Source organism: Ambystoma mexicanum, chromosome 11 (assembly GCF_040938575.1).
Source record: "Ambystoma mexicanum isolate Mex_15411 chromosome 11, UKY_AmexF1_1, whole genome shotgun sequence".
NCBI lineage: Eukaryota > Metazoa > Chordata > Amphibia > Caudata > Ambystomatidae > Ambystoma > Ambystoma mexicanum.
Window position 1 is genome coordinate 379490001 of NC_090934.1, and position 23413 is coordinate 379513413.

General features: G+C 46.2%; 1 protein-coding gene across 3 annotated transcripts in view; it reads right to left on the minus strand.

Annotated features, from left to right (window-relative positions):
• FNBP4 (formin binding protein 4) overlaps positions 1 to 23413 on the minus strand; it is a 573393-nt gene that overhangs the window by 239442 nt on the left and 310538 nt on the right. For all 3 annotated transcript variants that reach the window (XM_069623086.1, XM_069623085.1, XM_069623087.1), the window contains exon 14: positions 2901 to 3208. In XM_069623086.1, coding sequence (XP_069479187.1) covers positions 2901 to 3208 — 308 coding nt within the window. The remainder of the gene's footprint in view (positions 1 to 2900; positions 3209 to 23413) is intronic.

Below are 23413 nucleotides of genomic sequence, written 5' to 3' on the forward strand. Positions count from 1 at the left end.
CTGTGCCACTGCTTTGAGGGTTCTGTGTGACACAAATGAAAAGATGATGCACATGGAGTTGTCTAAAACTCCATTACCAAACAAAACACAAGAGTAAAACACATTTCAAAACACATGAGAGTGGGAAAAGGAGGTCACACACTGCTGGATTTTGAAGACTTGATTTTTTACATGGAGAAAATGCTGGGGGTCTATAAGGTGAAGGGAATTCGCACATTTTTGAGAATTCTCCCCAACCGTCCTTGTAGGGGCTTCTCCGTCGATGCAAACTTGTTTATTTGGCACTGCAGCAGGGCTTCACCGGGCAAACCAATGGTCCAGGAGTTGCAGCAGGCGTCCTCTTCAAGCTCTTCTTCGATACCTTCATCCAGTGGTCGACGCTGCATTGCAAGCCAAAAGACTTGCCTTTTATTCAGTTCTCTCCGATTCATTCCATCATTGCTGTCACTCACTAAGCACACAGTTTCGGGCAGCTCCCTCACTTCCTGCCTACCCCAGAAACTCTGGAGCCAGAGGAGGGTTTCACTCAGAAACCCGGCCAAAGGCGAAATGAACCAAGACCAAACCTAGTTTGGCGCACAGAGAAACTCTTTAGATAGACCTGTCCACAAAGATATTGCGAAAAACAAAGACCGGGGACCATTTTGTCAAAGATGGCTCTGCGCCATTAAGAAAAAGATGACTCCCGCAGTTAGCGTTACCGGAGCTGCAAACAGCCGCAGTAATTGCAAACCATGGTAGGTTGAAACTAAACCACTGCCACCAGCCATTCTGTGAGAAAGGGTAACATACAAATATTACATGATTAGACAGACACAGGGGATACGAAGTACCCCCTCCAGCACTATTGTAAGATAGGTTGTGCTGGGTCTAGCAAGTACACTGCTAAGTAAAGTCAATTTCACTTTATTGTTCTGGGAAACAGCAGATGATCCAATAGAAGGTATTTAAACCTTGAGAAAACTAAAAATACTTCCCTGTGTCACTGCACTGAAGGTGCGGTGTGACAATGTAAAAGATGATGCCTATGAAGTTTGTCAGACTCCATAACCAAAAGAAACAGATGTAAAATTGACATGAAAATACACGAGTGGGAAAAAGGGCCTCACTCTCTCCAGGTTAAAATAATCAAGTCATCATAATCCAGCAAAGTTGCTGGGGGTCTCTAAGGTGGAGGGAATTGGCACAGGTTTGAGAATTCTCCCAAACCTATACCACTGTTTGCATTTAGAATCAGACTTAGGAGTTTGTTAAAGAAAAAGGTTATTAGAACAGAACAAGCAATCACAAATATTCTGAAGCAGGTAAGTACTTTTGGTAACCCGCCAATGCAAAGTTAGTTAACCCTTCCTGGAAGAAAGACAAAACACAATGTCTGAGGGAAGAAGAGTCATTCAGGGAGCCAGGCTAGGCCAAAGTCAATTGGGCAAACATCTAGGTGAGCTGAAGCACTTCTGGCAGGTAGGTTAAAGTCTTGCACAATGTTTTAGAAGTCTTTGTAGAAAAGAAGAATTCAAAGCAGGGTCACAAGCTGTTTAGGCTAGTGAAGTAAAGAAGCTATCAGCAACTCTACAGAGCAACCACAACAGGTCTCGCCAACAGAGAACAAGTGCAGTTACACAGCAAGAGGTGGGCTCTCTTAGACTGTACAGTCCCTTTAGGTAGAAGGAAAAAGGGGAGCAGATGACTTCAGTTTCTGTGCAGCTCTGCAGATCCTCGTGTTCCTGGGCCTCAGTCGTGGGGACAAGAGGGAGGACGTCTGGGGACCCCTGCACTGCAATGGGACAGTCACAGTCTGCAACTGGCTGGCTATCGAAATGGGCTTTCCTTGCATTTGGGGTTCAGCCCTCCTTTGAGGTGGCTCAGGCTCTGTCAGTCCTGCTTCCTGGGAATCCGGAGGATCTTTCTGGAGCTCTTGGCCAGCTTAAAATCAACGCACACAATATGGTGTTCCTCTCCCTGGCTATTTAGTTCCAGCAGCAATTGCAGTGGAATTTCAACCAGCTCCGAGAGGATATCCAGGTGGCTTAAGATCGAAAGACCGCACACGCTCTATCCGAACAAAATAGGAATTAACCTAGCAAAAAGCGTGAAAATGCAGAAAAGCTATAAGAGCGACACTCAAGGACCCCCAACCCTTGAATGTGCTGTAAAAATCTGAAGATGGCTGCCAGAGGAGGGGCTTAGGGAGAGGGCAGGCATTTGCTGGGGCAGTATGACTCAGAGCTCACTGATTGCTTTATGGGAGAAAAGTGAAACTGTTTTTTTCTTTTACCAAGGATTCCCGGCCTGACTGGGAATATTCATGAGCATGTGAATCCATGTCAAACCCTATGCTGGAGACCAAGCCTTGCCTGCTCGCCATTGCAACATTTAATCGGTTTTGGGTAAACGCCAGTCTCCCTGTTCACCATAACTAGGGCGGTCTCCGAAAACCTGCCGACCAGGGTGAATTTAGAAATCCATCTCAACATTGACATGGTTTGTGTACATTCAACATAACTCAAAATGCAGTAATAAGAAATAAAATGTGCAACTATGCACTGTACAAACATGACTTGTTAACAGCTCTGTAAAATTGACAAACACATTGTCCCTTCTGTTATTTTTCAAATGCCACTGCACAATTTCTCATTAAAAAAAAAATAATCAAATGTTAATGAGTGTCTGTGAATCCCAAATGGCCAACACCACTGTAATATCACACACATTTGTATGGCAAGTTAGTGCCAGACAGAAATTGCTTAAAGTTAACAAAACTCTCCAGAGGTGCATCCCGATTCAAACAGCCCCGCACCCCACATAGCTTGACCTCTGGGAGTCTAAAGTCACGTATGTGAAAAATAGTCCTGAAAACTAATAAATGATTGTAGTGCATACCATCACTCCATAGTTATTACCTTGGTGCTGGGGACCAGCAGACGGAGAGGCTTCAGAAGGGAGACGTCCTCTGTCCCAGGGGCTGGAGGCTCCTCACTATCTTCATCCTCCATCTCAACCTCTTGGACATCTGCAGGAGGTGGAGGCGGTGGTGGCGGAGGTGGAGGTGGCGGAGGAGGAGACTCTGGTGGAGGTGGAGGTGGGGGAGGAGGATTGTCAATGGGTAATGGGGGTTCTGGGATTGGGCCAGATGGTGGAACAAGAGTCCAGCCAGGAGTCAGTGGTGCAGGAGCTGCAACTTGGGTGGATATGGGCTCCTTAACAGCAACTGGAAAAAGAGAGGAAAGCATTACACACTCAAATTCTAAGTGCATCATACTTTAATTAGCAACCCAAACTGGAAAGGATTTATATTGGCCATCTCAGTTAAGAATGTTATTTTACCATGACCTCCAGCATTCAGTAAATGGCTTAAGGCACAGATTCCCTAGAAAACACAAAGTACTAGAGATGAGACAACCCCCATAAGTGCATAAAATGGTTTATCAGACCTATATCAAAATACAAATTCCCACAGGTCAAGGGAACAGTTTAACCCAAAACTGAATGGGCTAATGCGAAAAGGGGTCCATTTAACAAATAAAAAAGTCCATGGAATTATTTTACAATAAGTTTAAGGCAAGACAGCAATTACTGTATCCCACAAGAGAAAGGTAATTTCTTCACAACACAAATTCACAGGAGAAAGGAACCAATTTACCCCTCAACTCCTCAAAAGGAATGCCAGATGTTAAAGATAGGATAGCCTGGAAAGTTGTTATTGAAACAAAAGTAATTTTAGAGCACATTTGAATAGGAAAATGTATTTGCATGTGAGAATAGGTCTCCCGCAATGGCATTGCACCAGATTCACATCCGGTTGGTTCATTGCTGCTGTCTGTAGACTGCCATAACACATTTTAAACATTTAAAAATTGCACTTCCTTAAGGTGGATGAGAGGACGTGGCCTCTGAGATCCTTTGATGATTGGGAGTGTGAGGTGTGGCTTGATTAATGCTGGTGTGCGATCTGCGCTGCAATGCGCTGGTGTGGGCCGTTGACGTCCTTTCCTCGAATCAACGTAGCAATGGCAGCTCAGTGTGCTCACAGTGCCAGTCGCGGATAGCTGCTCCACCGAAAAACCCGCCCCAGGGTGTAAGGAGACCCAGAGACCTGGAGTCCTGTACAAGTGGGCAAAAGTCGCAGACAGAGGGGTGCTGAAGAGTGCCGATTGCCGTGCCAGACACGAGACTGGACCTTGCAGCCCTGATTTCCAAGGTCCGGGAGCTGGGTGGCCAGAAGCGACGAGTAAGGTAGTTGGGATTGCCCTGCGCCCCGAGTCCTGCACTCTGTCTGACAGGCAATTTCAAGCCTATTGCGTTGGACCATGGGTGTTTGCCGCTCCATGGGCACAAGCAGTACACAAACACTCACCTTGGAGCTTAGGTAGCCATCACTGGCGCTCACTTGCTACGATCAGGGGGCGGTGCTGACACATTAGAGCATATTAGTGCATTCTGTCTGTTGAGGTGGGAAGTTTACATTTAAAACAGAGATTGGGCACATTGTGGCTCGTTTACATGGTCACAAGGAGGCCATTGTCCTCTCTTGGGAGTGAGGGGAAGCCCATATTGAAGTTGTAGTGTCCCCTCCTATAAGGGGCCCACCTGTGGCGTTGGGACTGCCAGCAGCACGACAACAGGAGACTGTGGGCCTTGTGCCGTTGATCCTGTTGAGGGGAGTAAAGTCCCCAGAGGTACTGAGCCATTGTGACAACTTCTAGAAAAGAGTGCCTTATAGGGTGACTGAGGGATCTTTGATCTGATCATCTAATCATCTAATCATAGGAGGTACACTGTTTGGGTATTTAAAATGCCATCTGGGAAGAGACCCACACAGCCCAGGTACAATTTAAGAAGAACTAAGGGAATGGCGAAATCAGGAACTCACCAAGCAAGGAAGGTGAAATGGAGACACCTAAAAAGTCAGTCAAGAACGATATCCCAGCAGATCAAGGTATGATTACTGAGTTTTTTTCCCACAAAATTGGCCCCATGAAATAAATTCTACTACCATTGAGGAAATAATTGCACCGGGTGCAGGTGATAAAGGCCCATTGAGCTCCTCGAACTACGAGGACATTGACAACTCATTGAAACTATGTTTGAACATCCAAATAAAAATGACCCCCCCCCCCCAATCAGACGTAATGGCAATAGTAATGAAACCCAAGAAGATAAGCAGATGAACATACCCCTTGGGACGCCTACCCATGTGTGGAGGGAATGGGTAGACTGTCAGTCTCACCAGATTTGGCTATGGCCTCTATGGAGGACATCCCAGACGCTGAAATGGACTGCTTGGGCCGTCTCTACCCATGGGCAGTCGAGATTGAAGAGATCCTGTCATCAGTAGCATCCTTGCAATTTGCCCTCAAAATTTTATTACAGATGCCTGGGCGGATATTGGCCAATACTAATGCTTTAACACTGGACAAGAACAGGGGGGAGAAAGCCTATGAAGCAGCTGAATCCAAACTCTCAGAAGCTATACAGTTTGCTGAAGAGATTGAAGAACAGCATAATCAGGAGGGTGATTAAAACCAGGAGAGTGATGAACCATTCTTCTCACGTAAGCAGCGAAGAATGGCGAGCAGGGCCGAAAAGAATTAAAGATCTAGTGTCATGGTCTCACCTAGGTCTGATGCGGGACCTGTGGGGATGCCTTCTAAGAAAGCCAAGGAGAGAGCTGCAAGAGCTAAGAAAAACAAGGCAACTGGAGAGGGCCGCCTGACTAGTTGGTTGATATCTAACCAAGCAAAGATGAACAAACTGGAAGAGGAGGTAGACGTCTTGGAGGAGGACAATGTGAGCGAAGAAGACGTGATAAGGGGAGGAGTTGCCAATCCTATCGGAGCAGACAGTTGCTGCAACTAAAGCAATGTCATCGGCTGAAGTCAAAGGAGTGACTGCAGGAAACCGTATCTGCTTGATTAAGAATCTATATCTGAGTGGGGAACAGATAGGTCTATCACGTTCAGAACTGCTAACTAGATTGAACTGTGTGCCACAATTGCGGGTCCTCAAAACTGATTTTAAATTTGTGGACCCCCTGAAAGGCCTAAATCTCCAAGTTTCAGCGCTTCATTTTAAGTTTTGCTCAACAGCACAAATGATAAGAAATTACAAAGACGAACTGAAAGCAGTAGATGTGGAGGTGGATGCTGATCTGAACGAAATAGATCCAAGCTGCTTGGTCAGAGAGGTAGACGCTCGTGCGGAGATTGTCCAAGATTGGCAAATAGGAAGAAGGTGGAAGTATCGGATGTTCAACAAGTACTAAAATGGTTGGCGGACTCGCAACATGAGGTACTTTCAAAACAATGAGATCTTACCATTCTGACATGGAACTGCCGTGGTTTTGCACATCTTCTATCAGCAGAGGGTTCAACTAAATTGCTTGATAAGCATAGCTGTACTTGCCTCCAAGAAACATGGGCAATGGACCCTACGATATTGGATGGATATGTAACATATCAATCTGTAGCAAAGAAAGGCGAAAAGGGTAGACCATATGGAGGCTTAATTACGGGGGTGGTTAATACACTTGGTTCGAGGCAAATTGGTTCTCAACTAGTAAGCAACGTGATTGCTGTAGAAGTGAACTATGGCAATAGGGGAGCAAAGGAAACATTTTTACTAGTGTGTCTATACAACCCCACTGGAGCAATACAACTGCAGGAGGCTCTCCATGACCTATTGGCAACCTGGTTAATAAAACACTGGGATAATAGCGGTTGGAGATTTCAACTGTCATAAGGCCAGGATTGTTGGGGGGAGGGGGGGTCACATGATCCTAATCTGAGAATGAAAAGTTGTATGCAACACACTAAAAAGGATCCCAAAGGAAAGGGGTGGGAACATCTATTCGAGTCCTGGGACCTAGAAATGATCAATGGTAGAACCACTAGTGATCACCCAGATTGCCATACATGGTCAAATGTAATCTCCTGCAGTACTCTGGACTATACATTTGTCTGTCCCAGGATGCACTCAAAGGTTGAAGACATGTGAGTTATGCCTAATCGTGCTGCTTTTGTATGTGAACATAACATTGCCAATAGGGATATTCCTATGAGCAACATGGGTAATATAAACGTTAAAGCAGGCACAAGGATTAGTTGGTCGGAAAAAACATAACAGGCCCTGGAAGCGCTGGCTATAGACCGATCTCATCACCTTCCAAATTTTAGGGAGATAACTATTAAATCCATTGAGGACTGGATCTATACCTTTCCTGGCAAGCATGCTGCGGTTCCTATAGGGACTATGACAAATACTGGGGACAAAAAACCTCCCTATGATAAGAGTAGAGATTCTAAAAGATCTTAGAACAGAGCTCCGCCATCCCAGGAAACAGGCTCTCCCTCTGAATATATATTATACTAACGTGGGGTGTATTAAAAATAGATAGAGCTACTATTAAAGCCAAAAGAAAGGCGAACAAGATCCAGTCCTGGCAAAGAGTGGTGAAGACAATCTGTGAAGGAAACACTTGTAATATCTGGTCACTTCTGGGTGGAGCACGGGGTGTTGTGAAAGATCCATTAGTTAACCCTACTGAGGCTGCTGTAAGGATAAGATTTTTGGAAAAATCGGAATGCCCAGGTAGATAAGGAGGAATCTAGATTACAGGGCAGTCCCACATTAGTTTCACCCACTAATACATCATATGAAGTGGTGGTGAATAAGATTAACGAGCTGAAATCCTCCCGTCCCGAGCGCCTGGCCTGAATGGACTGGCAAATATTGTCCTGAAATCCCAACCTGAATTTTGGGCTACTCTATTGGTCATCTTATTTAACAAGACCTTCAAAGAAGGGAAAATACGACAATCTTGGCAAACGGCAGTCCTTATTACAGTCATTAAAAAGGGGTCTCGCTTAGATCCTAGTAATTACAGGCTGCTCTCAATGTTAAACTCTACGGGGAATATATTTGCCTCACTACTATTAAAATAACTACAGCTCTGGGTGGAGCAATCAGGCATCCTATGCAAATTCCAAAGTGGATTCAGACAGGGATACTCTACGGCTCAGAACATTATGGTAATGGACCTATTATGGTCCAGAGTAAGGCAAGGGGGTTTAGCCTTCCTTATATGCCCGAAATATAGATTTCACGGCGGCATCAGATTCTATTCCTAGAGGTCTGTGGCAGAAATTAAAACTACTGGGCTGCTCTGAGGGTCCGATATACCATCTCAAAATGTTAAATCAGGATACCTCAGTAAAACAAACTCGATCAGCAAGGTCTCACTACAAGAAAGGTCTTCCAAAATAGGGGGGTGGAGGGGGGGGAGGAGATAAAACAAGGTTGTGTTACGGCACCTTTAATATGCAACCTATATGTCCATGACACTCCTGCAGCCTTAATTGCTGCGATAAACTGTCCCCCTAAAATAGGTGAATACCTTTGCCCCGTATTAGCCTAAGCGGACGACATGGTAATTTTTGATCATACCATTAGTGGGTTACGAAGGTCGTCCGCAGCCTTTTGGGAAAACGCGGAGGAAAATGGCCTCAAGATTAATCTGGAAAAAACGAAGGTCATGAGGTATACCAAGAGAAACACCTAGAGTACAGCTTGGGGGTAAGCATAGAAAATATTACTTACACTCCACAATATCGATACCTGGGCATTGAGTTTGAACTCACCGGTGACTATATAACATGCAAACAGACACGTGCTATTAGTGCAGCCAATTGACCGCCCTGTTCTATAGATTTACCATCAAGCAGGGAGGTTTTACTATAAATGGGGTACACGTCAACTGTATATGCCAGTTTTGTCCCCGATGATATCTTATGGTTTGAAAGCTCTCCTTGACATAGACCTGAAAATGTTACAGGTGATAGAAGGGCAATTCTGGCGATGCATCTTGGGTCTACCACATGGCATACCTATGGCAATAATAAGGCTGGAACTTGGGCTGATTTCACTAAAAGCTTTAGTACTGAAGCAGCATGCTACACTATATCTGAAAATGATTAGTAGCACAAGGAATGGTCTATTAATAGCAGTCCAAAAGGAGATGTCAAAAGAAAATTCCCTGTGTACAGCCAAGAAACAGATCAAATTATTTGCCGATATTGGGTGGCAAACTAGGGTGGGAAGTGACCCAGATGAGGCACAGAGGGCACTGAGAAAACGTATAGAGCTCTGAGAACAATGATCATCTAAGAGAGCTAAAAAGCGTCCAGTTTGTACAGCATAGACTGTATAACTTTAATGAAAAGGAGATAACTGAATCTGTGCCCAGCGGTAAGACTCAGACGCTTCATACTATTACTCAGATTAGAACTAACTACCTTCATGAATGGTTACTGGGAGAAGGGATAAGATTGCAATGGAACTACAGCTATGCCATCTATGTAAGGAAAAAGATCATTTGTTGACAGAATGCCATGATATGACAAATGTAATTAACCTCCTTTTGGGCAAACATGTACATAGATATATGTATATATTATGGAGGATTTATTCTGGCGCCACTGTGTTCATTCTAACAGCATGAGTCTGTTGATGGCATCGTATAACATCTGGCTGAAGGTTCAAATCAGCCTGGGCATAATATAAGGAGTTGATAACGACAATAAGTTTAACCCAATCTGCTAGAAATAAAGCGAACATTATATGCGACCTGGGAATATTGCCATATATGGTAAATGATATGACATTGTAAACTGTTAATGTTCCTTTGATTAAAGGACTAGATGTGTACTCTGAGTTATATACCTCATGATAAAATATAGCTGTTAGTCCAATATCTTTTCTTAGTAGGCACCATAGCTCTGAGAGAGTAATGAAATGCCTAAATGTAAGATGGTAGTATTATTGTTTGTGTTCGAAACTATGGTTTTTATTGGAGATTTTTATTTAAATTTTTTAAATAAATGCTTGTGTAAAGTTTCAATGTAAACTAAATCACAAAAAATATTATTATTAAGGTCTAACCATTGCTCTTTGGATCCATTCTCTGAACCTCCTTCTTCAAGTGTAGGGTAGGAGGAAGGCAAACATGGGTATTCACTGTCACAGCCTCCTTACAAGATGCAGGTGTGTGTCCAAATACATAAATCGGCCAAAGTGAGGTCAGTGTTCCTGGGATCTGACTGCCCATTAATGGACAGCCACGATACTTTAATGACTTCTGGTCCTCGCATTGGGCGGTTGGAGTTTACCGGTGGATTAAAGGAGAGGATTTGGAGACGTTATGGATGTTGATCACCAGAGACAGGAATCCAAAGCAGGAGGAATGACCTATCACTATTGCAGGAAATACTATTGGCCAGTTCAGTGGACTTCAAGCCAATGATCTGCCCCTTTAAGGAAAAGGGAGACGTACAAGAGGTGCGTTTCCCCCACTGGACTAGTGGACCAACTAGTCTCAACCACAAGGCATAAATTAGTTTAGAAAAATGAATGAGTTGAAACTGCCAAATATAACCATTTTGATTAGCAAACCAACCTAAATGATTAGCAATTTTTAGATTACTATTTTCAATGCAATGAGCATTTAATTCCAACGAGACCTCAGTAAAGTGTTTGTCTCTGTCATTTTAAGTTAGTTAGAACATTTAGCCAGTGCTTGTTAAATGTGCACTTTCATTTCCGCACATGAAAAGCAAACATTGGCACACATTTGTACAAGCAACTACGGCTGAAAGCCCATTCCAGCGCATAAAATTAAGCAGTGCCGAAATTCCAGCTTTGCTGATTAAATGTGTGTGATCTTGAGCAAATCATCCACTCCCCTTGCGCTTTAATAGCCAAAAACTGGAAGTGATCAGTTGTACGCTATTCATAAAAGACCCGAGTTTTAAAATGTTTCTTGTTCCATTACACATGATTATTTGTTGCTCGGCCCAGTCATGCCAATTTAATTTGAATTCCCATGTCACTCGCTTGACTATCATTGCTATTTGAGTTATATCCTCTCACTCTGCCTCTACAATGTCCATCTGGCCCTTTTGACCCACCTGATCTCCACATTCTCTTCCAACTTTGTGTTATGCAGATGACACTGCTCTCTTTCAGGCTTCCCACAGCCGCCTCGCCTCCCTCGCTCATTCCTGATGGCTATTCGTGATTCAGGATTGGATCGCCTCCAACAATCTTTGCCTTAATGCCGGTAAAACGAAGATCCATCTCATTGGGAGCCCTGCTCCCGCTTTTGCTCTCTCATCCTGGTCACCCTCCTGGGGCCTTCTACCCCAGCTTTCCTGGGAGGCAAAACACCTTGGTGTCATCTTCAACTCCAGTCTCTGCTCGTCTCCTAAAATCACAGACCTTGCCAAAAAGGCCCACTTCCAGCTGCACCACCTCAGAGGTATTCTACCTGTTTGGTAAGATTTTGGAGAGCCCAACTGCTGTGGAACTTTAAAAGACTTATCTGCTTGGTATTAGTGACCCACCTTTTAATATAGGACTGTACTACACAAGTTGGTAGTGTGACTGAGCAGCCAGGGTTATCTTAGTAGGGGTACTGTGAGCTGTAGAATGAAATCAGTAAATACAAGTATCCAATTAAACACTTACACAATTAAAAGTGAAATAATCAATACTTCTTTATACGCAAAGATATAAAAAGCATTCGTTAAAAGGCAGTAACTAGCAAAAACAATCCCAAGTATTCAATTCAAAAAGTGAACAATTTATGCATCTGTTGCACAGTCTGCAGATCCAGGTCACCAGGTAGTAAAAAAAGAAACCACTGCCACGAGCCAGTCAAGGGAGTAACAAAATGTTGCATGAGTAATGGGTCAAATAAGTTACTATGTAACCAAAGAGCACTCTGCATAGGGTGGTGTTAGGAAGAATTCTCAAAAATGTGCTAATTCCCTTCACCTTAGAGACCCCCAGCAACTTTGCTGAATTTTGAGGACTTGATTTTTTTGCTTGGAAAGAGTGGGAGCTTTTTTTCCCACTCATGTATTTTGATGTGCGTTTTACTCTTGTGTTCTTTGATTATGGAGTTTTAGACCACTTCATAGGCATCATCTTTTCATGTGTATTACACAGCACCTTCAGTGCAGTAACAGGGATGTATTTTAGACTTCCCAAAGGTTTAAGTAGCTACTCTGGGATAAACTACGGTTTCCCAGAGAATGTAAAGTTACATGGACTTCACTCGTTTTTTAAATTCCTAGACCCAGCACAGACCATCTTCCTATAGAGTGCTGGAGGGGCTACCTAGTATCCACTGTGTCTAGAATCTCATTTAGCAGTCAAATGCTACCCTTTCCCATAGAAACGGCTGGTGGCAGTGGTTTTACAACAAACTACCATGATTTTTCCCCCGACCACCAGTAGCCAGAAATCGCAGGAGCCATGTTTTTCAAGATGGCGCCTTAAACCCGTTTGTTTAAACGGGTCCCAGTCTTTTTTTTTTTTCGCCATTTCTTTTTGGAAAGGTCCCTCTAGTGTTTGTCTCTGCGTGCCAAACCAGGTTTGGTTCCTTTGTTCATTCGCTTTTGGCAAGCTTCAGGAGTGAAAACTACCTCTGGCGCCCATGTGTTCGGGGTGGGCAGGAAGTGAGGGAGGGAGGTGCCCAAAACTCCCTGTGCTTAGTCTACTAGGAGACCCAAATGCACTCTGTGATGATTGGCTGGCTGACTGTCAGGCAAGGACAGCCACCCTGCTGGGTGATTGACAGCTAGGCTGGAATTAATGGGAGAAAACTGAATAAAAGGTGAGTCTCTTGGCTTGGAAGGCAGAGTCGACCACTGGACGAAGGAACCGAAGAAGAGCGAAGAGAACGCCTGCTGCAACTCCTGGATTGTTGGTTTGCACAGTGAAGCCCTGCTACAGGTCTGAATCGCTAAGTTCATCTCGACAGAGAAGCCCTGCAAGGACGACTTCTCCCTTTGAGTTGGTGGGACCAATCAACTCAACACTAAGTCACCTGGATACCATTCTCAGGGCTGGTTGTATTTTCCTCAGAGTGCTGCAGGAAACCGAGTAACTATGGAGAGGGACACCAGCTTGTGTGCTGGACTACAGCTACCGGAATTGAAGATTTGCCAGTTGCCAGCTTGTCCCCACAACTGAGGCCCAGGAACAGCGAGATCTGTAGGAACTGCCAGGAACATGGGTCATCAGATCCATCTTTTTTTTAATTCGTAAAGGTCCTGTAAAATCAGACCGAGTACTTGCCTCTCGCAGTGAAAGTGCTTGAAACTTTCCCAACTCACAGGCCTAATCAGCTTGTGACCCAACATATGATTCTTCTTGCTACAAACTATACCCAAGAACTTTTGCAGAGACTTTTCCATTTGTCCACCAGAACTGCTTTATCCTATCCAAGACTTTAACCCATTGACTTTGGCCTAGCTTATTGAATCGACTCTTCAGGTGAACTCTAAATATTTGCACTGTCTAAGAATAACTAACCTTTCATGTTCTAATCTTTGCCTTTTACTCCTCTTGAAAAGTATTTCTGAAATAGTATTGAAGTGTATTTGTGTGTGATATAATTGCCTCCTTATGAATGTTTTATAACTGCGGGATAAAGTAATAAGTATTTATCAAAGAAACCTTGAGTATAAGAGTTTACTTGGACACTTGTGATTGTACACCTTGTTTAACATCATTACTGCTCACATTCCAAATGTATGGGAGCGAGGGGTCCTCAGGCCCCCTCGCGTCGTACGCTCCTCAGTACAGAGGCTTGGACCACGTGCCTCCGGTAGTGGGATTGCCCCTTGCCCTTATGTAAAGTTAACCACAGTTGGCTGCTGCATAGATGGGACTACTGAGCAGGACACGGGGCATCCATCTTTTGTGCCCCCTTTCAACTCCATATTGGATAAACAGGCCTCACTGCGATAGTACAGCAATGCTCAGCTTCCCTTCCACCGCAGCAGCCAAGGACAGAGACACTGCGTAGGAAAGCTCTGCGCTTCCATTCTCACGCTGAAGCTGGAGAAAGTTGCAACAATCAATATGCTACAGTTTTCTTCCTCTGAGATCACTGTTCGCCTGAGAACCGGCATTTGAACCAGGATGAGCTAAACACTTTCTGCTCGATTCATCCTCATAAAACGTGCAAGCCACCCACCCCCATTAGAACAATTTATTGCCATCCTGACCCTGCACCCCCTGTAAGGTATTTCTTTCAAGTGCCAGACCCTCGCCTGTGCTGCGAAACTCACCCAATATACTCCTTACTAACCTTAAGCATTTTTACTACTATATATGTTTTTACTTGAACTAATGAGTTTGAAACCTAGGAAAAGATGCGAAATACAGCCCGATTCTTCTACATGCACAATAAGGTCAAGGCCTCAAATTAAAGCCACGAATGACCCGATTGTACTGATAATCATTGTGTGTGACTTTTGTAGAAATGTGACAAGTAGCATAAAATGTTTTAAATAATTTGCTAGTGTGTAACATATTAGCTTAGGTAGTGACCACAGTGACCGGACCCTGACCTGCGTGGAGCACAAGTTGTTTGACGTCCGTCATCTCGTCAGCCACTCGGCCAACCAGGAGGAAGAGATACCACCCACACCTACAGCACCACACCGCCTGGCCAATCGGGTCCATTTAGCATTTTTTGTTAGAGATACTTTAATTAATATAAATATAATGTCATGATCTCTGCTTCCAAAAGGTCAGGGTTTTCCCAACTCCCTTGTAAGCAGATCCATAACCCAGGTTCCGAGTGCCAACCAGTCCCAATTGGGACCTTTTGGACCCAGTCCTGGCGCCAGTGGCACCAGGCTCATAAATATGCCCAGTCCCAGCGCTGGAAGCGCCGGGCTCATAATGCTTGGGTGGACTTACCTGCAGCAGACCATGCTGCTTACTTGCCTGCCAGTTGAGTCTCTGATCCTCTTCTGTTTGGAACTACTTTTCCTGTTGGGTGGGGCAGGAGCCACTCCCTAGATTCAGAACACTGGACCTCTTCTGGAAAGCAGGAACTCTTTTCTTACCTAGGCGTGCCTGTGAAAGGAGACACCTAAGCACTACAGGAGGCTATTTAAACCACACCCGATGGATGAATCTTGCTTTGCGTTATTCTGCATCCTCAGCAGCAGAACGCTCATCGTGTCTTCTGCATCTGATCCTGGGCCTAAGGAGAAAGGCTTACCATTCTGAATCCAGTCTTCAGCAACACCTATAAAGACAAGAAAGAACAGGTTAGCATTACGGTCTTCAGTGACAGCTCTTCACTTACCTGGTCCATCGGCTGTCACCAACGCCTTGCGCTGCATTCCGGCATCTGAAAGACAAAGGCTTACCTACTCTTCGTGCGCTCCGGAGGTCTTCACACTGCATCCCGCATCTGAAAGACAAAACAAGGTGCGTTTAAAGACATTGGGGAACTTTAATACTCACGTGCCATTACTCCTTTCCACATCTAACCCAGTGGGTATTCAGGCACCCTGCAGCCGCCCCGAACTTGTACCTGCAAAATAAAAAGACAGTTAGAGCGCATCGTGAAGCAGGCAACAAGCACTTACTTACGTGCTTCCAGGCGCTTCTATTCATCACACGGGCTCCATTTTCAACTCACTTCAGCCCGCCATCGCCGGAACCCTGCAAAACAAGAGACATCATTACTAAAGACTTTAAAGACATTAGAATTACTCGAAACTTACCGTTCGTGCAGTAAACGACGGACAGCAGTCCTCTGAAGTCAAGAGGCCTGCTCCCCTTATCCAGTGAAGAAACTGGTTACAGCACCCTGCCTCGAGGCAGATGGAGAGCACGGTGTTCACTTACCTAAGGTGAGAGCGTTAACCTTTGGGGTTCTACAGGAGAAGAGAAAGGGAAGAAGAGAGACATTCAATAACCCAGTTCATTAATCCCACATTTTCTATCTGTAGACATCTTACCCTTTGAGCCAGACATACAGTGCACAGAGGTCCAGCCCAAAGAGCCAGCCGTGTGTTACACATCACCTTTGAAGATACGGTATACGCCCAGTCAAGACCGGCGCCTCTATGGGAATCAGGTGAGCGTTACATATAAGTGATGTAATGAGGGGCTGGGGTTTTTTTTGGGTTATTTCTTAGCTGGAGAAATAAACCATCCTTTGAACTTTTGCAGCCGTGTCTCAGTGCCTCCTTCCCCGACAAGGGGTTGTGTCAGTATTTTATTTTCTCTTACACGTAGTAAGCCGGGGAAGGGCACCTACACACTCTTGAGATGAGCCTGGCTGCTCAGCTCCGCTACCAAAACTGTGTAGTACAGATTCTACCAAAGGTTGGTTTTGCTTACACCTGTAGTCATAGTTGTGTGTACATTTCCTCACTGAATGGCTTGTGGCAGCGGTTTTGTTTTAACTAGCAAGGTGTGCATTTACCACGGGCTGTGTTCACAGCTACAGTAAAGCACCCAACGGTGCCATTTTTGTCAAAATGGCCCTGGTCTTTTTTCGCCATTTCTTTGTGGAAAGGTGCTTCTTGAGATTTACTCTGCGTGCCAAACCAGGTTTGGTTCCATTGTTCGCTTTGCCTTTGGCGGGATTCACGAGTGAAGCCTGCCTCTGGCTCCAGGGTGCCTGGGGTAGGCAGGAAGTGAGGGAGGTGCCCGAAACTCCCTGTGCTTAGTCTCCTAGGAGACCCAAATGCACTCTGTGATGATTGGCTGGTTGACTGTCCGGCAAGGACAGCCAGCCTGCTGGGTGACTGACAGCTAGGCTGGAATGAAAGAACTGTTTAAAAAGGCGAGTATCTTGGACTGGAAAGCAGAGTCGACACCTGGAACGAAAGAACTGAAGAGCTTGAAGAGGACGGCTGCTGCGACTCTTAGACCGTTCGTTTACCTGGTGAAGCCCTGCTGCAGGTCCGAATTGCCAAGTTCATCTCGACAGAGAAGGCCCTTCAAGGACGACCTATTCCTTTGAGTTGGTGGGACCAATCAACTCGTAAGCCACCTGGATACCATTCTCAAGGCTGGTTAGGATTAACCAGGGAGAGGGATATCAGGTTGTGTGCTTGCATCTACAGCTACTGGAACTGAAGTGACTCCATCTTGTTTGCTTTTTCAACGATCGAGTCCCCCAACGTCCTACCTCTTGTCCCCACGACTGAGGCTCAGGAACAGTGAGATCTACAGGACCTGCCAGGAACCAACATCTTCAGCTGCATTTTGTTCTTCATACTAAGGCACTGTGTCAACCCGATTGAGAGAATGCCACTCTTGCGGTGAAAGTTCATGAAACTTTCCCAATTTAAAGGCCTAATCAGCTTGCGACCAGACATACGATTCTTTTTTGCATAAACTACTTCTGAGAACTTTTGCAAAGACTTCACCATTTTATGCCAGAACTGCTCTTTTGCATCCAGAACACTAGCCCATAGACTTTGGCCTGGCCTATGGACTTGAATTGTACTGAAACTATTAGCAGTGTCTAACAATTATATGTGATCTATTCTAGTTACCTTGTCCCTTTTGCTCATTTCTAAGTAACTGAACTGCCATTTGGCTCCTATTTCAGGGGAGCTCAAACTGTCTCAAAAGCGTAAAGATTTGTATTGAAGTGTATTGGTATATATTAAGTTTGTCTTCTTCTAGTGAACTGTTCTTAATTCTGTACACAATCATTTAGAGAAGTGTTTTTCCAAGAAACATTGAGTATAAGTGTTTACTTGAACCACTGTGTTTGAAAGTCCTCGGTTGCAGCTACTTGTACTGCTCCCATTCACTCTTGAGATAAGCCTGGCTGCTCAGTTCGCTACCAAAAACTGTGTGGTACAGACTTATACGAAAGGTTGGTTTGGCTAACACCTGTAGTCCTAATTGTGTGTAGTGGTCCCAGAGGGTACTGCATGCAATTATGCCTAACACTTAATATCCCCTTTGTCTAGCTTCTCATGTAACATTTTTATGTTACCCTTTCCTCGATGAATGGCTGATGGCAGTGGTTTACTTTTTCCTACCATTGCGTTTTTACTGGGGGCTGTGTCCGCAGCCACAGGTGAAGCATGCCTCCGGCTCCGGGGTGTCTAGCGGGGGCAGGAAGCGAGGGAGGTGTCCGAGACACCCTGTGCTTAGTCTCCTAGGAGACAAGAATGCACTCCTAGTTGATTGGCCGGCAGGCTATCCAGTAAGCACAGCCACCCTACCCTGCTGTATGATTGACAGCTAGCCTGTAATGAATGGGAGGAACCTGCATGAAAAGGTGAGGCTTTTTGGCTTCGAAGGCAGAGTCGACCACTGGACGAAGGAATCCTAAGAACTTGGAAGAGACACCTGCTGCAACACCTGGGCCGTTGGTTTGCCCAGTGAAGCCCTGCTGCTGTGCCGAAGCTCTGAATTTGCTTTGACTAGAGAAGCCCTGTTTGGTCCCACCAATTCAAGTGGAGAAGTCGTCCAATCAACTCCAACGTAAGACACCTGGCCATGCTCTCGAAACTGGTTGAATTTCCACTGCAGTTGCTGCTGGAAACCGTAGAGCCAGGGAGAGGAACACCAGTTCCTGTGCGTTGCTTTTAAGTTGGCTAAGAGCTGTACAGGAAGCAGGACTGACCGAGCCTGAGCGAACTCAAGAGTGCTGGACCCCAGATGCAAGGAAAGCCCATCTCGACAGCCAAGAGTCTGCAGTGTTGGTATTTGCTTAGGCGCAAGGAGCTGAAACCGCAAAGTGCCACTGAATAGAAGTTGGTCCTTTTCTGTCGCTGACCGTCCCGTAGCAGTGCAGGAGTCCTCCAGATCTCCTCCCTCTTGTCCCCACGACTGGGGCCCAGGAACAAGGAATCTGCAGAGCTGCACAGTACAGAAGCCAGCAAAAGCCCTTTTCTTCTAACCAAAGGTACTGTACAGTCTAAGAGAACTTACCTCTTGTTGTGTAATCTCACATTCTCAGTTGAGACTTGTCGTTGTTGCTTTTGTAGAGTTGCTATCATCTTCTTTACCTCACAAGCCTAATCAGCTGTGGCCCTGCTTTGATTTCTTTTCAACAAAGACTTCTAAAATATTGTGCAAGACTACCTACCTGCAAGAAGTGCTTCAGGTCACCTAGACTTTTGCCCAATTGACTTTGGCATAGCCTGGCACCCTGAATGACTCTTCTTCCCTCTGACATGGTGTTTGGTCTTCCTTCCAGGAAGGGTTTAACTAACTTTGCATTGGGGGGGGAGCTGGGGGTATTTCAAAAAGTTCTTAACTGCTTCTGAATATTTGTGTTATCCCTTATTTTGTTCAAAACCCTTTTTTCTCAAGTCTGATTCTAAATGCAAACAGTGGTATATTAATGTCCACAGTGTCCTAGTTACTAAAGTCACCTTAGGGTGTACGAAGTGTGTGCCATCCGAAAGAACAAGTTACTTACCAATTGGGAACGTTCTTTCAACTGGATGTTCCTCCAACGCATTCCACATCTTTGACATGTAATGTCCACAGCTGTGCACTTCAGAAACTTTCGGCAGATGGCGTCCTGCATCAATGGTGTCTGGTCCATGTCCCTCGAAGGCCTCCGTCGAGGACGTCAGAGGATGTTATAAATAGGACACGCGCGCCCGTAGCCTCAGTTTAAGTTTTTTCCCCCAGAACGTGTGACACCAGTCTGATGACTGCTGGACTGCACTTAGCCTTGCGGAAACGGAAGCTGCAATCGCATAGGAAATTCTCCTGAGGCGCAGGCTGGGAGGGCGATGTGGAATGCGTTGGAGGAACATCCAGTTGAAAGAATGTTACTAGTTGGTAAGTAACTTGTTCTTCGAATGGATTGTGTCCTCCAAATGCATTCCACATTTTTCACAGACTCCCAAAGCAGTACCAGTAAATTGAGGAGGCAAAAGAATCTAGAATACCCAATTAGATTGCAGAATAAAGAACCACCCTCCCAAAGGCCATATCCTGACCATACATTGTATCCAGGAAATAATGTTTTAGAAATGTATGGATTGAAGCCCAAGTAGCGGCATCACAATATTCCTAACAGGAACACCCTGCTGGAGGGCGGTGGAAGTTGCCACGCCCCTAGTGGAATGAGCTCTCAACCCATCAGGAGGGTCTTTACCCGCCAACCGGTAACACTCCATAATGGTAAGGATAATCCACCTGGACAAGGTCTGCTTGGTAACAGCCTGGCCAAATCGGTGTCCAGCATATCCTACAAAGAGTTGATCGTCCACTCTGACCCTGGACATCCTAGAAATGTAAAAGCTAAGAGCTCACCTCCAAACGATGGAGACGCTCCTCTTCCTTACCAGGATGAGGAGGGTAGAAAGATGGAAGAACCACCTTTTGACTCAAAAGATATTCAGAGACTACCTTAGGTAGAACAGAGGGATGTACTCGCAGTGCACCCCTGTCCTTGTGAAACACAGTAAAGGGTGGCTTAGATGAAAGTGCCTGCAATTCACTCACTCTGCGAGCGGAAGTAACCGCAACGAAGAACACAGTCTTGAAGGACAGTAATCTCAAAGGACAAGAGTGCAAAGTTTGAAACGGAGCAGCCATGAGAAATTTCAAAAACTTATTCAAATCCCAAACCAGCACCTGGAAGGGCGACGGCGGAAATACATTAGTCAGTCCTTTAAGAAACTGGGAAATTATCTTAAAATAAGAACGTTCTTCAGACAAGCACTTAAAGATAGACAGCGCCGTCAGGTAACCTTTAATGGTACCCACTTGAAGGCCCTGTGGGCCAAAGAAAGCAAAAAAAGACAAAACCATAGTAATGTGGCACTGAAAAGGATCAATATTGTGATCCATGCACCAGTCGCAGAACTTGCAGCAAAGGTACAGAGATTTTGTTGCAGGCTGCCGGGCTGAAAGCAACACCTCCATCACGTCATCCGGGAGGTCCCAATCCTTATACCTCAACCTTTCAGATACCAAGCTTGAGAGTCTTGACCTTTGGATGGAGAACCTGACATATACACACACACCACGCGAGAGAGAGCAGATCCTCTCGGGGGGGGGGAGGCGGCGTGGAGGGCAGATGGACATATCCAGAAGGTCCGGGTACCACGCTCTCCTGGCCCAATCCGGAGCAATGAGGATCATGTGGGAACCGAACCTCCACAACACTTGAGGAATGACGGGCACTGGAGGAAACATGTACAGCGGCAGGAATGACCAATCCACCACAAACGCGTTTCCTAAGGCTCCTCTTGGAGGAAATTCCCTTGAGCAGAATCTCTCGCACTTCTGGTTGACACTGGAGGCGAAGAGATCCACTTGCAGGGTTCCCCAAATGGCGAAGATCTCCTGAAGGACTTCCTGACCCAACTCCCACTGGTGGGAGACTGTGCTCTGCCTGCTCCGAGCATCTGCCGCCGCATTTTCACCTCCGGACAGATGAACTGCTGAGATCGAAATTTCCTGTTGGATGGCCCAGAATCACAGCTGCATTGCCTTTCTGCACAACAGAAGTGATCCTACGCCCCCACCAACCCCCTTTTTGTTGAGGTAATGCATGGCCACTATTGTCCGTCATGATCAGGACACTTTCCCCCGTACAGAGGGCAGAGAAGCATTCAGGGCTAGCCTGATGGCCCTCAGCTCTAACAAATTGATGTGGAGTCTGGACTCCGATGGAGACCAACGACCGCTGGCGGACAAGTCGTTGGCATGAACGCCCCATCCTGTGAGGGAAGCGTCCGTCACTACAGTCGCCTCCGGCCACAGTTGGCCCACCAGAGAAGATCCTGGGAGAGAGAGTGGAGTCTGAATGGTATCCGACATCTTGCCGGAGAACTGCGACCACTGCATCTTGAGAGCCTACTGCAGGGATCTCATCCGCAGCCTGGCCTCTGGCACCAGAAAAATGCAGGAAGCCATGAGGCGGAGCAACCTTAAGAATTCGAAAGCCGGGACACTCTGGGCATGTTGAAACTTGTCCACCATCTGCACAATGTGATTAGCCCTTACCTTGGAAGGCACACTTCCAAGGACGTGTCTAGAACAGCCCCGATGTACTGGAGCTGTTGGGAAGGTGTCAGATGCGACTTCTTGTAATTCAAGGAGAAGCCCAGCCTGTGGAGGGGGCGGCAGGTGACACAGATGATCCAACAGCAGCTCAGGAGAGCAGGCCCGGATCAGCCAGCCAGTCCAGGTAGGGGTAGACGTGAATCCCTGCTCGCTTGAGATACGCAGCCACCACCACCATTAGCTTGGGGAAGACCCTCTGGGCGGAAACTGAAAGTGCGAGTCGCCAGCTGCAAACCTCAGGTACTTCCTGTTAACGGGATGAATCGGCACATGAAAGTAAGCATCCTTGAGGTCCAGAGATGCCAACCAATCCTGAAGTTGAAGGGCCTGGAGGACTTGAGAAAGAGTAACCATCTTGAACTTGTCCTTCCTGAGAGGTTTGTTCAGCCAACGCAAGTCCATGATGGGTCTCAATCCCCAGTCTTTCTTTGGGATCAAAAAATAAGGAACACCGTCCCTTGTTCCTCTCTGCTACAGGCACCAGTTCTATAGCGCCTTTCTCCAGCAGGCTCAAAATCTCCTGCGCAAGGAGCGGATCCAGCAGCTTCAAAGAGGTTCCCCAGTGGATTGTTGTGAGGCCGCTGGAGGAGCCGTGGGCAATGGTATCCAGAACCCACGCATGTAAAGTAATGGCACACCATTCTTCGAGATGCTGAGACAGTCTGCCCCCAACCGTGAACCATGGGACATGGCCTCACGACTGTTCGGAAGCAGCTGCGGAAGCTGCCCGAGCAGCTTTAGCACCACGATTTCCCTGACCACCACGGGTACTTTTTCGCTGGCCCCTTTGATTGGCGGCCCCTCTCGTTCCACCAAAGGAGGAGTAGTAACGAAAAAAAACCTCCCCTCCACTGCTGTCCCCTAGGACGAAAAGACAGCCTTTGATGCACAGCGGCGCTTAAAGATTTCGCCGCAGCTTTTGAAGTCTGCAACCTCTCAAGGCTCTCGTCAGCCTTGCTGCCAAACAAACGTGCACCAAAGGGCATGTTGAGAAGACAGGCCGGCACATCTGGAGCAAAACCCGACTTCTGCAACAACGCAAATCTGGGTCTAACGGTGCTTACAGCCATGGGTCAGCTAACACGGTCGGCCGTATCCAAACCCGACTGAAGGGATTCACACATGGCATCATTGACGTACTGGACAAGAGCAAGGGACCCATCACTTTCTTCCCCCTCGGGAATATGCTCAGCCGCCAAAGAAACAAATCCACAGAGTGTGTGAAATCCTTGCCAAGGCACACATGGAGTTGGCCGATTTCAGGGCCATGCTCCCAGCAGAAAATACCTTCCGGGCCCAACCGTTGAAGCGCTTGTCGTCCCTATCCAGAGGGATGGTAGGGTACGCCGCTTGCCTCGAGGTGGCCGTAGCCGCCTGAACCACCAAACTCTCGGTAGTGGGCTGAGTAGATGAATAGCTGGGGTCGCTAATGGAAGGGCGATTTTTCTTGGTTAAAGACTTAACAGTCGGAAGAGATTCCGGGGACTGCCAAGCAGCTGCCACCCTTTCTGCAAGTTCAGATGAAATGGTAAAACTG